We start from the raw sequence: 13,465 nt of genomic DNA, 5'->3' as shown, positions 1-13,465 counted from the left end.
CTAACAAACACATTTCTCTCCGTTTCTGTGTCTACTTCCGCCGTCTGCATCTGTCTATAATCATTTATAGGAAGTGGGTCTCAGCTTGCACATACTAACAATACATGTACACACTTATACACGGAATATACGAGAGGAATTACAGAGCGGCAGGGGGACGGAAAATGACCCATACTCGTTTCTTTTGTGTGGTCTTTGGTCCCAGTGCATTTCCTGCCATTCACGCCATCTTCAGGAAGCGTGTTCTTCTTTTCCCTGGTGGAAGGTTTTTGTTTTGTGTAAATTTATTAGAGTTGTAGCACGATTTAATGAGTTACCATGACTCATCTGTACACATGATTGTTTAGGTTGATTTTCTTACTCATTTCCTTGCAGTTGCTTAGGGTTTGATACTCTCATACAAGTTTGAATTCAAAAACTGGAGCCAGCAGCTGCTTTGCTTAGCATAAAGACTGCCTGAGTCCACCGGAATGACAAACGTCAGTTTTACTCTCCAGTCAGCAAAGTAGAATATTAACATTTTGCGTTATTCAGCAGAAATTCATGTATATTTTTGAAGTGGTTGATTATCCAGTCAAAAAAAATGTCGATGTGGGACGTAATGTCATTGAAACATGGTACTCAGTGTTGCATTCAAAGGCAGGGGGCAGAAGTCGGAGTCTAATTGTACAAATTGCTGAAAAAGAGCAAATGCACTTTAATGGATGGTGAAAATACAACCAAATTACCTCCATTTAAAAAAAAAAAGATCCCCAAAGCTTAAGATGACTGAGGTGAACATAAACCAAAGATAAACAGCGTGTCTTTATTTTCATAAAGACGATCAAACACAGCCGCTCTGTATTTACCGCACATTCTTTTAAAGCCACGCAGAGAAAAACCTCATCTACTTTTTTTTTTCTTTTCATGTTGAATGTATATTTGTTTCATTTCCAGTCATCCTGTTCATCACAGGAGAAGCTGCACCAGCTGCCCTTCCAGCCTACACCTGATGAACTGCACTTCCTCTCCAAGCACTTCTGCACCGAGAGCATCTCCGGGGATGAATGCCGCAGGGCGGCGGCCATGCGACCCCGCTCACGCAGTCTCAGGTACCGAATCCCTCTGATGTTTCACAGACATCTACAGCGTTGTTGCTTTTTTGTCACCGATTCCTGTCTGATATATATTTTTCAGCCCTGGAAGATCTCCATCTTGTTACGACCATGAGATTATTATGATGAATCACGTCTACAAGGAGCGGTTTCCTAAGGTAAGGCTTACAGTAACTTACCTGCAACCGAGTCTGACCACTGACAGTCGTGCGTTTTACCCAGCTTGCTCTCCCCCATGTCACTGCAGGCCACAGCTCAGATGGAGGAAAAAATTCAGGAGATCATCCGCAGCAACTCTCCAGAGAGCGTCCTCCCTTTGGCAGATGGTGTGCTCGGGTTTGCCCACCACCAGATAATTGAACTTGCCCGAGACTGTCTGGAAAAGAGTCGGCTAGGACTCATCACCTCCAGCTACTTCTGCGAATTCACTGACAAGCTGGAGAGGCTTGTTCTAGAGGTGAAGGCATCTTTGAAAGTGAAAGAAATGTTTGTTTTTTTCCATGAAATTTTAGAAGTTCACAGCTCGAAGATCCATTTTGACTGAATTACATTTACAGAAGTTATAATGTGAAGAGTCTTTAGTGAGAATGTCCTCTATGAGTTCACAATTATGATGGGTTTGTCCAACCACCTGCATTATAACCTTTGTTGCTCCATTTAAAAAGAAACCCATTTCGCAAACTGTGACTGCTCTGGCTGATTTAATTAGCTGGAAATTAATTACTGACACATTTCTACTTGGAAATTTGAATAAGTTTGAAGGTAAATTTTGTGTTTTATTTATGTTGTACAAATTAAGCACTTGCATAACATGAGAAACACCTTTGGGGCAGCGGAACTTTACGTTTTCATTAAAGTTTTTATCAGTTTTTGATGTTCTGAATGTTAGATTTTCCAACCTGTGATCTTAGTGTAAAGTTAATATATGAAAGAAATGAAGAGCTTGTTCCTCCTTTGTATTATTCCTGCCTTTTATCAGTATGACGGCATGTAAGACGACTGAGAGTATCTTGTGTCTGCTCTGTTTGTTTGTTGTGCAGTCCACAGAGAGATCAGAAAGTGAGGAGGTGAACTTCATCAGAGAGCTGGTGAAGAGGATCCTCATAGTGATAGCACGACCCGCTCGTCTGCTGGAATGTCTGGTACGTTTCATCACTAAACATCATCTAAAATATGTCTTTGATTTGGAACTAAAATTCATCCCATCTAATCTGTTACTCAGAACACTCTTTAGATTTACTTTTTTTTTACCCCATATGAATAATTCATTAAGACCGTTTTAATTACTGACATAACTGTCACGCCACAGCTCAAACAAATGGGGAAAAATCACTGTGTTCCACACTGAGCATTTGCTCAAGACTGTTCATGTTTATAATTTGTGTTTGTTTAGGACGTGTTTGTGTTGCCACATGTAATTTCAGGCACATTTAATCTTAATTCAGATCATCCTTGAGTCACTAAATTAGACTGGCAACTCAGCAGCTCCCTTTAGCGTCACGTAGCATTTATAGTGAGTTTCAGTTAATCACAGTTTTACTGTAACCGCTCTGTAAGCTTTACCTACAAATAGTGGAGCAGTTAGAAGTCAGATATTTCCATCTAGAGAAAATTGAATCCAAACAAGAGATTGAATATCAAAGTTAGATTTACCAGACTTCAAGCAAATTGCACGAAAATGTTACTTCGGTTAAGATTAAGAGGGAAATCTTTTTTTTTATTTTTTTTTATGTGCTTTAAAGAGAAAATAGATCAAATTTGATTATAAAAGACATTTATAACTGGTAGTGGTGCCTTCTATTCAACACTAAGTTATTGAGTTAGTTCAAGCAAAATTGGATTTTTAAAATGGATGCTAGCATGTTAGCCTGACTAAAATCAAACAAAATCAGATTACAGTAGCCCAGAAGGCACAAACCAAACAGTGTCTCTCGACTGAGCCTTTTGTGTTTTTTGTAACCATTGTCCTTTGGGAGTTCTTTGGAACATCTAGTCACTACTGTACATCCTACGCGTTGGACCTTAAATAAATCCCTGTGTAATCTATGTGTAACATTTTGTGGAATCTATTAAAAGACATGCAATATAGTACATATATTATATTTCTTTTAAAGTCAAAGCACCTGAAAATGTGAATTGTAGTTTTATCACCTCAGAGTGAGTCCTGTATATTCACAGACCGTACAGGTCCTCTTTTACAGAGCCAGTCATGTTGCAGCATCATTTTTCAAAAAAATTCTCTCTGGAGAGAGCCTTCAACGTTTTTAAAGCCAGTATAGTTTTTCCTAAAGTATGGGGTGGATGAGAAAAGCAGTCTGCAAAGAAAGCCCAGGGGGCATACAGTAAATATCTATTTTCCCCTATTATTGCATCAAATTTGAAAAGGTTTCAGCATCTCCCTTCTGAGATACGGTAAATGCAGCATAACAGTGGTAATTTAGTCTTTATGTGTATAAACAGTACTTTAAGGGGTCGTTTTTACACTGTACATTCCAGTGTATACTAAAATGTGTTGCCACTTTCAGGAGTTTGACCCAGAAGAATTTTACCACCTTCTGGAAGCTGCCGAAGGACACGCTAAAGAGGGCCAGGGCATCAAAACGGACATCCCCCGTTACATCATCAGCCAGCTGGGACTCACTCGAGATCCTCTTGAAGGTACAGGAAACACTCAGTTTATCATCATTATTGTCAGTGCTAATATGACACACACACACACACACACAAAATAAAACCTGGTTAGAATGAATTGGGGTACAGTGATTGATAAATATGGGGAAAAGTTAAATGTGTGCAGTCATTTTTCATCGTTTACAGCCTTCCCTCAGAAGGCTTTATAATAAAAGCTAAAAAAAGAAAAAAAAGAAATGCATGATGGGTTTGTAAAGGAATGAAAGAAGCGAGTTGTGGAGAACAACAAAAATAAAGAGTTACTCTTGACAAACATCCTGCACCGAGCAGTCCATCCTTCTAATGACCCTCTGTCTCTGCAGAATTGGTAACCGACAACATTCATTATGACAAATTAGAAAGGAATGGCTTCCCCACGGACCATTTACAGATCCACACAGGCTGGCTCGTCAGCCAATCTCTCAACACATTTCCCCCGAGTGTCTCTTGTGTTTCGTTTGCCAGCGCCTTGCGTGACTGAAGCAAACCTCCGAGGAGGGACAGATGTTAAATAGCAGTGGAAATGTGTTTCCAAGCCCTCTGTGGATGAGACAAACACCCCCTTTGTGAGAGTGCACACATGGACATTAACATTGTTGCACACAGACAGACAAAATATAAAAGATGCAAGGTGGTTTCTAATCAGCTCTTGTTCTGGAGTGGTGATTTTCAAAACGAGTGTTAGGCATGTGTTTGTGTTGCCAAATTTGATTTCCACCCCATTTACCCTCAAGTCACATTATGTCAGAGTCAGCACCTCAAAGCCCATCGGCGAATAAAGTCTTAAGTATGCCGTTTTCATCGTTAAAAGGTTATTTTATGATGCCTCTGTTTGAATAACTACATTGGAGACATGTTTGTTGTCTTCATTTGAATATCAATGTTTCTAATAAACTAACAAAAAAATCTTTTTTTGCCTGTTTTTATGTTTTTTTTCTGTGTAGAAATTGCTCAACTGACCAGCTGTGACAGTGGGATCGCCGAAACCCCAGAAACGGATGACTCTGTAAGAGCTCAAAAAGGGATTATTCTATTGTATTGCATTTAGTCCATATGGACCGCTGGCAAAGCGGTGAAGTAAAGATTTTATCTTGTTGATTTGTTTTGGTGTTTGTCTCTCTTACTGTCCTCAGTCTCAGAGCCTCGGCACAGTCTTGCGGTCCCGAAGGAAACCCTGTGAATTGGACTTTGAGATGACAAAACTCATCAGCAATGGTGCCTATGGGTGAGGTTCCTTCTTTTTTTTTCTTCCCCAAAGAAAAAAAAGAATCTTTTTAATGATCAACTTAAACTTGGAAAAGGTTGAGCTGATTTAAGCGCGGGCGTAATTTCCCTGCTGCTAACTGGTAAACCGTCTATTCCACAGAGCTGTTTATCTGGTTCGCCACAAGGAGACTAAACAGCGGTTTGCAATGAAAAAGATCAACAAGCAGAATCTTATTCTGAGGAATCAGATACAACAGGCCTTTGTGGAGAGGGACATCCTCACCTTTGCTGAGAACCCTTTTGTTGTGTCCATGTACTGCTCCTTTGAGACACGCCGGCACCTGTGCATGGTTATGGAGTATGTTGAAGGTCAGTCGGTGTCTGTTTGAGTGCCATGTGATGCAGCTCAAAGCAATCTCCTCTAAACAATGCCCTCTTTTTTTTTTTCTTCTTAAGCATACTTGTAACACCCCTCTATTGATCTTTGCAGGGGGAGACTGTGCCACCCTTTTAAAGAATATGGGTCCTCTGCCTGTGGATATGGCCAGGATGTATTTTGCAGAGACCGTACTGGCTCTGGAGTATCTGCACAATTACGGCATCGTCCACAGGGATCTCAAACCTGACAAGTGAGACCTCATACATTTTACCTCAACGTTCTCAGATGTTGGTAGAAGAAAAAGCAACTGAATTTTAACATTGCTCTTATTTTCTTCCATCCATCTGAATGCCATGTTAACTGTACTTTAAAGGTAAAATATACAGTATTTTAAACCTCAGTAAAGCAATAAGCAGCGTTTTTTCTTTTTAAAAAGTGTGTACATGTTGGTATGTGTGAGTGACTGCTGTTCAATTCAGACCAGGTTTCCAGATTTTCCTCCACTGAATAAATCCCATTCCTCAGGTAAAAAGTCTCCCACAAAGGCAGGAAAAAGTCCATGTAGCTCTGGAGCTCCATTAAGCTCTGCCAGTCAGATTTCACTTTTGCTTTTGGCTCGGTTTGTTTTGGACTGGGACTGCTGCACCCAGAAGTTTTAGGAAAGCAATCTTAATAAAAATCCATGTGAATATTTTCATCTTTAGCTGAGCTTCAATGAATTCAGAATATCTATTTCTATTTTTTTGCGTTACATGATTCTGACCCTATTTGTTATTTATTTTTTAGAACATTGACTCATACTGTGCAGGAACTGTCAGAGGACAAGTTTTTCCACAACAGCAATACAATATCAAAGACATCTCTGCAAAGATGTGTCATATCAAGCGGCCTTCATCAAATCAATACTTTACAGCAAAATGAAAAAATAAAATCACTAAAAACAGAGTTTTTCTTTTCAGTTTTTCATTTCCGTGTGAAGCTCACAGAGTGCCTCCTATATTACGGCCAAATCCTGTTTGCTCATATTAAAGAAAGCAATCCATGAGTTCTTCCTCTGCGTATGCTCGGAGTGTCATGAAACTCAACCTGGTAGCTTTAGCTTTATTTAGCTAACAAGCAAGTTATGATTGTAACTAGAGGAACAGTTTTCATTCTTTCAAGGGCAATAATTATGTACCAGTACATCACAAATGGAAAGTACTAAAGTGGAAATTTTGGTACCTGAAAAGTTGAACGTAATGTGGGATAATTATTATGTGATGCATATCTATAGATTCTAAGAATGCGTAATGATGCCTGTAGTTGTGTTGGAAACTGGGAGCCTTTAAACTCAGGAAGGAAATTTTAACAAGTCTTGACAAACCAGAAGTTTTCAGGCTTTTTGCCAAGCAAATTAAATGTGCTTCCGTGTTTTTATGGTGCAGTTATAATGAACAAGTATACAAATACAAAAAAACGATAAAAATTTCAAATTAAAAAGACATAAGATATGAGAAATGTGATTCTGTAGTGCAAATTCATTCTATCCTGGTTGAGTTTCATCCCTGTTTAGTATCAATTAAGTCTTTTCATTGGCCAAGCAAGTAAAATAACCAAAACCCAAACTCTATCAACGGCAAAATGTCCAATTATCCAGTTATTATCATTATTTTAAAGACCCCCAAGCCAAATATCCCACTACATTAAACATGTAATGCTATTTATTGATCATTTTTACAAATCTAGCACTTCATTTTTCTAATGACGCTGTTAAAACAGGACATGTAACATAGAATCCGTCTGTTGTTTTTCATTTCAGTTAAGTGAATCTTTTCTGTCTTCCTCAGTCTGCTGGTGACCTCAATGGGCCACATTAAGCTCACCGATTTTGGACTTTCCAAAGTCGGGTTGATGAATATGACCACTAACCTGTATGAAGGACACATAGAGAAGGATGCCAGGGAGTTCTCTGACAAGCAGGTAGTGTTGGTCAACTCAAGCTTTTTGCAATATGACAATATGTTTTCCTTATAAAATCAATCATTTTACCGCTGTTTTTGTGCTTGTTGTTCTGTTTAGGTATGTGGAACTCCAGAGTATATTGCCCCAGAGGTGATCCTGAGACAAGGCTATGGGAAGCCGGTGGACTGGTGGGCGATGGGCATCATCCTCTACGAGTTCCTTGTGGGCTGTGTGCCTTTTTTTGGAGACACACCAGAAGAACTGTTCGGACAGGTCATCAGCGGTCAGTGTAACCTCCCTTTCTTTGTGACAATTGAGGACTCTGGATGAAATTTCTCAGAAAGTGTTTTCTGCTAAACGTGATGGTAAACGTCTGCTTGTTGAGATATACACCTGGAAAGTAGAGAAAATCGGGAGGCTGCATCAGAGGGGGCTAGAGGAGGAGTTAAAAGTTAACTGTCAAATCGGACAGTTTCCTGCAACCTTTAGTCTGTACAGGAAGTCACAGAAACACTCACATCCTGCTGGATCTGATTAATACAATGTTATCAGACTCATACATCAGCTTGTACAAAGCAGAGACTTTTTTTTCCTCTTTAGGCAATCTGTGAACGTAATTAATTTTATATGAATTCTCACGTAAACCAGCATTGTATCACTTTGCCTCTCAGGCTATATGAATGCACTTAAAACATGAAAAGCTGACCGGCATGGCATCAGATATGTGCAGATCTTACTAATTCTTCTATAAATAAATTGGTGTATTAGAGCAGACTGGAGCTATGATACTGTATTTTTTTTTTTATGCCGTTTCAGATTTGTAATCTGAATGTGTTCGGCCTGTTTGACTAAACATCACCATCAACACACACCAGTTTCTCTGTAACAAATAAAAATAATGTGCGATTCGTGAAATTTTCACACAAATCCAATAAATAACTTTTTTTTTGTCCAGCTGACAAATAAACTGAACGGAAGTTTCCAAAGTCATCTTTCCTGCGCAGGCATTGCTCATCTCGAACGAACCTCTTGTCACTATGAACATATTTGCATGCTGGTGTTAGAATTTACCTCCAAGGAACCCTGTGGCTGAGTTAGCTGCTCAGAGTTCTTCCCAAGACTGACTGATGTTCACTTTACTGATAAATGAGTAATCCACAACAGATTTCTCTGCTGGTTTGAGCTCTTAAATTAAGCATTTTATTTATGTATGACACGGATGAAAATCCCTTTCTAAAAAATCATCCACTGCCTTTTTTTCCCCCTCTTGGTAGACATTTGCATTAAAATGCATTATATTTGATTTAAAATGTGTTTAAAATTCTACTTGACAGAGAATATTTTCTGCTGCGAGTGCTGATTTGGGCAAAGTTTCACAAGCATCTGGTGCCGTGATGCCGTTGTGCACATCAGGAGAAATTCCCAGGCCTCATTCAGACGTGAATTAACCATTTGCATAGTGACCACATGGATTTCTCAGTTTATTGAAGAGTGAGATTTCCCTGAAGGCCGGTAGAAAAACAGATGGCAGTGAGTGGGTTTAGCTTAACTCAAGACCACGAGTGAAGTTGGACGATTATGATGGTGTTACTTTGCTGCTCTGCAGTCTTGTGGTTAGCGCAGAGAGAATCTTCATTTTGAAAACAGGAGGCGTTTTCTTGTCAACGCTGCAGCTCTGTTGAGTTGATGGGTACCAATCTCCATGTGGGACGTTGAAGTGAATGGCATGCCATGACTGATTTGGTTTGCTCTCAATCAAGCCACACCAAGCCTCTGAGAGTGACTGTTAATTAAAGGGGCCTTAACACACTGAATGCATGCCACCGTGGCCTCAGGACGCACATACATATTCATAGCTTTTGCCCAAATTTGATTAAAATGGAGGACAAACGGCGCTCAGAGCTGACAATCAGCACGACACAGACGGCTTATCCATGAAGCCTTTCACTAAGAACCAGGGAACATGTCAGTTGTCTAATTCAGAGGAACACTTAATCATAGAACTAAAATTTGCTTGTGGGGGTACTCTGATAGTTCTTCAGATTAGTATGTTTTCACCAAAAAAAAAAAAAAAAAGATTTGTCAATTATGCTAAATGTTTTTAGCCGCTACTAAAAAATCTCCAGCTGCTTGACTGATGCACAAACTGGATGTGCCATATGGTTTGTTACTTAGAACCATCTGGAGTCCTGAGTGAAACATTTAGGAAAAGGGCAGGCACTTTGAAAGCTGATTGGGTGAAGTCTCCATCTATGATTGACCTTTACAAGTTAACTTAAACACATTAAATAGGCATGACCAACATATTTAGTCGGTGAATAGGAGATGCCAATTTCTGACTGACATCATACAAAAAATCTGTTCATACGCCTGTGACACAAAATGCACATTTGCTAATTCAGTATTCTGGATGTTTCAGCTGCAACATCACAAAACCTGAACATCCAGCTGAATGACTATATCCCACATGTTATGTTTGTGGTGTATTGTGTATATCGTGTATAACGACACACTTTTTAGCTGATTTTTTTTTTTTTTTTTTTTTTTTTTTTTGGGGGGGGGGGGGGGGGTGCACCACATTTACACCTGGCATTAGCATAGAAGATGAATGCTTTATTAAGTCCTAAAGAAAAACGATTATATTGCAGTATAATGAATGAATGATGACTTCTTAAAATAAACCAATATATACGATGACAAAAACAGTACTTTTAAAAATAAGTGAGTCGAGATGAAGATTGTAAGGCTATCACTGTAGGTGGGAATTACCTTTTAGTACTGTTCCTTTTTGCAGCAGAGGTGAAGAAGCCTCTGACTGAACACACTTGGCACAATTGGCTCCAAGAGCTCCAGAGCAGTCCCAGAACAGAGCTAGACTTTTTTTTTTTATCAGTTTGTTCAGTTTTGGCTACATGACGACAGCAAAGATAATTGAACTCTCGTGCCCCATGGATGTGGCATAACAGTGTGAATGCAAATTCATCCCGGGGAACACTGAAGGACCACTTACTCGCTGCACATACCGTATTTCTGATACTCCAAACTGGTGTTTTGATGCAACGCAGCAGAACATAACGTGCAGCTTTGTAGGGAAGGAGGATGCGTTGTTGCATGTCCTTACAAGGCACACACAGTTTATGGATGTGTCGGTGGCAGTGGTTTCCAGTGTTTCGAGGCTTTTCTTCACATTTGTTCACAGATACTGGTCCAGAATGAAAACTACAAATTGATCAAATTATTTAGCGCCAAGTGCAAAAACGCACACGTGAAGCTCTGAGACGAGATTCATGTTAAGTTAATTGGTGATTCCTAATTGGCAGGGAAGGCCATGCAGCCTGGTTGTCTCTCTCTCTGTCCTAGCCTCTCACCCAATGTCACCTTGAATTGGCTCCAGGCCCACTCTGACCCATTACTGGATAAAGCGGGTGTAGCTAATGGATAGATGGATGGAAATTACAAGCGTGACTACATGATACATTTTCCACCCTAAGCCATCAGTCTGCCACCTCTATTAATCGTAGAGTCATGGCCTGACAAACGTTTGCAGTTAATTAAGCAGCTATGACCACATAGTAATAGCATGCGATATTCAAACTTCAACAAGACCTCTTCAAAACTATCCATAGCCTCAATAAAACTCAAGGCACTATCCAGGTTTCTAGAAGTAACTCTTTGAGGGCTAATCAACTTTAAGGTTGCAGTTTATGAAGGTGAAGACTCCAAAACAAGTGTTTAATAGTGACTTTCTCAAACTCCTAAACTTTCTACACGCATTATAGCTTTTATTTTCCATTCAAAGCCTGATGTTTTCTTCAAAAAGGAGAAAAACTATTCAAAACTCATCTGCTTCTTCCGTAACTTTTAAACTGATTGTATGCGTTGTTTGTTTCCAGATGAGATCAACTGGCCTGAAGGAGAGGACGCTCCTCCTCTTGATTCTCAGGAGCTCATCACCTTGCTTCTGAGACAGAATCCTCTGGAAAGGATGGGCGCAGGTGAGAACAAAGAGAAAGTGGAACAGCCAATGAACCTGTGAGAGCCACAGAGGCACAGCAGGCCACCATAAATTCTCTTGTGCCATCTCGGCAGCGTTCATTATTCCAAGTCACTGGGGAAGAAATTGAGGTCATCCCACAGCAGAGCAGTTTATCCTGTGGCCTACTGACCTCTTCCCTTTGATCAATTGCAATTATTTCCTTGCTAGTCCATGAATCTAATTCCATGCATGATCAGGCAGTATCAGAGTGTAAATTTGCAGACTGTAAAAGTGACCATGACCTGACACAAAGGCGGGTCAGGTCGATGCACGCAGCCTGCTCAGTCAAGGGACAACTGGGCGTCCTTGTTCATCCTCACTCCCATTCACAAGCGTCTCCCGCTATTTCACAAAAGGTCACCGGCAGGAAACTGTACTGCATAATTTATGGTCATTTCTATCGGTTTGGCCTTCAGCCACAAGGGAAAAGGGAAACACGGCATAAACGTTTCTTCACCTCCTGTGTTCAACTCAACCATTCAGTGTCCAGTGATTTGTGCATCTGTTTTCCCCACATTTGTTCTGAATGTTGTTTTTTTTATTTTTTTTTTTCCTCCCTTCGTTCCACCTGCAGGGGGAGCTGCTGAGGTGAAGCAGCACCAGTTTTTCCACAGTCTGGACTGGAACGGTCTGCTAAGACAGAAGGCTGAGTTTATTCCTCAGCTGGAATCTGAAGACGATACAAGCTACTTCGACAGTGAGTAAAAAGCACAGGTTCACAAATGAAAGCTTTAGATCAATTATTGTCTTCCTTATTTTAAATTTCTGTCTCTTAAAGGTGCATTTTGCAAGATTATTTAAAGAAAACTTCTCTATGAAATCCAAAAGGACGTTGCTGAAATTTTTATTGTTGTTACCATACACGCTAGCTGGAATGAGGATATGAAAGCATGACTTAGTGTTGCATCCAGTCTGCCCTCAGTTCAACATGAGAAGAAAAGGAAGTTTCGCTGTCCAGAGATCAAACTTTCTGTCATGACTCCAACTTTTGTCAATCATTTTGAAGGACAGGAAGTCAATAAATAACACTATAAAAAAACAATGACGACTAAAGCTGTTGACAAGCTGCCATTGGAGAGAAGAAAGATGAGCACTGTGTGTATTGTAGCACCGAACCACAATCGTACTTGTGCTTTCTCGCACACTGCTTTAACAACCCCTCCCCCTGCCTGCACCATCAGGCGATGCAGAGAGTGGGGGGGCTGGTCCACAACTGCAGAAAGCATAGTCTGCGTAATCTCTCCATCAGATCATCATACAGGTCTGTTGTTGGAGGATTTCCATCCAACCGCAGTGTCTGGTGCTGTCTCCAACACTGACCTAAATATCCTTAAGGTCATTTATAAATATCCTTTAGGTCACTTATAAAACTCAAACATGACTATAAGTGGCTTCACCATCTCAGGATTGTTTAACAAAACATCCAGATATCATCTTAAAAATCCTGAAAAATTCCAAGATTTGCTTAGCTTGTGGAAGATCAGTCGGAAGGTCTGTGGGTCGACTCCTGGCTTTCCTGAGCCACATGTTGAAGCATCCTTGGGCAAGACACTGAATCCCACGTTGCTTACCGACGTGTCCATCTGTGTATGAATGTGTGTGATAGGGGAAAACAAAAAAAAAAAAAAGCCCCCTGTGTAGCCCATAAAACTGTATAGACTAATATGGGCGGTAATACAGCGCTCTCAGTGGTCAGCAAGACTAGAAAAGTGCTATACAAATACAGTCCATCTACCATTTACATTGTGAACAGGTAACTCGTAATAGCTCAGTAGACGTCACCTTTCATCGTGCAGAATTGTCAAAATGCAAAAATAATTGTCTCCTAAGCAAAAATAACTAAAGCACAGGGCATTGAAAATGTTTTAACTATAAAAACACGTTGAACTTTCCATCATGTTTCTTTAACAATGGAACTGTTATCTTCCTATCAGTTAAAAACAGGAGGACATACAGGTGGTACATCTTTTAAAATTTCCATAAAACTCTTAAAATCCTCAGTTTAGCTGAGGCATCTTTTTTGAGCAGCTTCCCTTATTATGAAATAAAATATGCCGCGCCTGGTTTAGACATGTGGAGAGACTGCTAAAAGTCTGTAAATAAACAGACAGTTACAAAGTGTTTGTAATTTCTCTCCTA

The 13,465-nt window shown here is 40.0% G+C and overlaps 1 protein-coding gene across 11 annotated transcripts in view; it reads left to right on the top strand.

Moving 5' to 3' along the window:
• mast4 (microtubule associated serine/threonine kinase family member 4) overlaps positions 1-13,465 on the top strand; it is a 117,518-nt gene that overhangs the window by 91,782 nt on the left and 12,271 nt on the right. For 10 of the 11 annotated variants that reach the window (XM_075455412.1, XM_075455411.1, XM_075455410.1 and 7 more), the window contains 13 exons: positions 937-1,091; positions 1,177-1,252; positions 1,342-1,551; positions 2,135-2,236; positions 3,620-3,752; positions 4,709-4,770; positions 4,898-4,989; positions 5,131-5,339; positions 5,461-5,599; positions 7,176-7,308; positions 7,408-7,573; positions 11,184-11,285; positions 11,901-12,023. In XM_075455412.1, the coding sequence (XP_075311527.1) occupies positions 937-1,091; positions 1,177-1,252; positions 1,342-1,551; positions 2,135-2,236; positions 3,620-3,752; positions 4,709-4,770; positions 4,898-4,989; positions 5,131-5,339; positions 5,461-5,599; positions 7,176-7,308; positions 7,408-7,573; positions 11,184-11,285; positions 11,901-12,023 (1,702 nt within the window). The remainder of the gene's footprint in view (positions 1-936; positions 1,092-1,176; positions 1,253-1,341; positions 1,552-2,134; positions 2,237-3,619; positions 3,753-4,708; positions 4,771-4,897; positions 4,990-5,130; positions 5,340-5,460; positions 5,600-7,175; positions 7,309-7,407; positions 7,574-11,183; positions 11,286-11,900; positions 12,024-13,465) is intronic. The other variant, XM_075455409.1, reaches the window with a different exon arrangement.

This window comes from Odontesthes bonariensis, chromosome 22 (genome assembly GCF_027942865.1).
Source record: "Odontesthes bonariensis isolate fOdoBon6 chromosome 22, fOdoBon6.hap1, whole genome shotgun sequence".
NCBI lineage: Eukaryota > Metazoa > Chordata > Actinopteri > Atheriniformes > Atherinopsidae > Odontesthes > Odontesthes bonariensis.
Note: the sequence above shows the minus strand (reverse complement) of the source record. Positions and strands in the feature narration are given on the sequence as shown.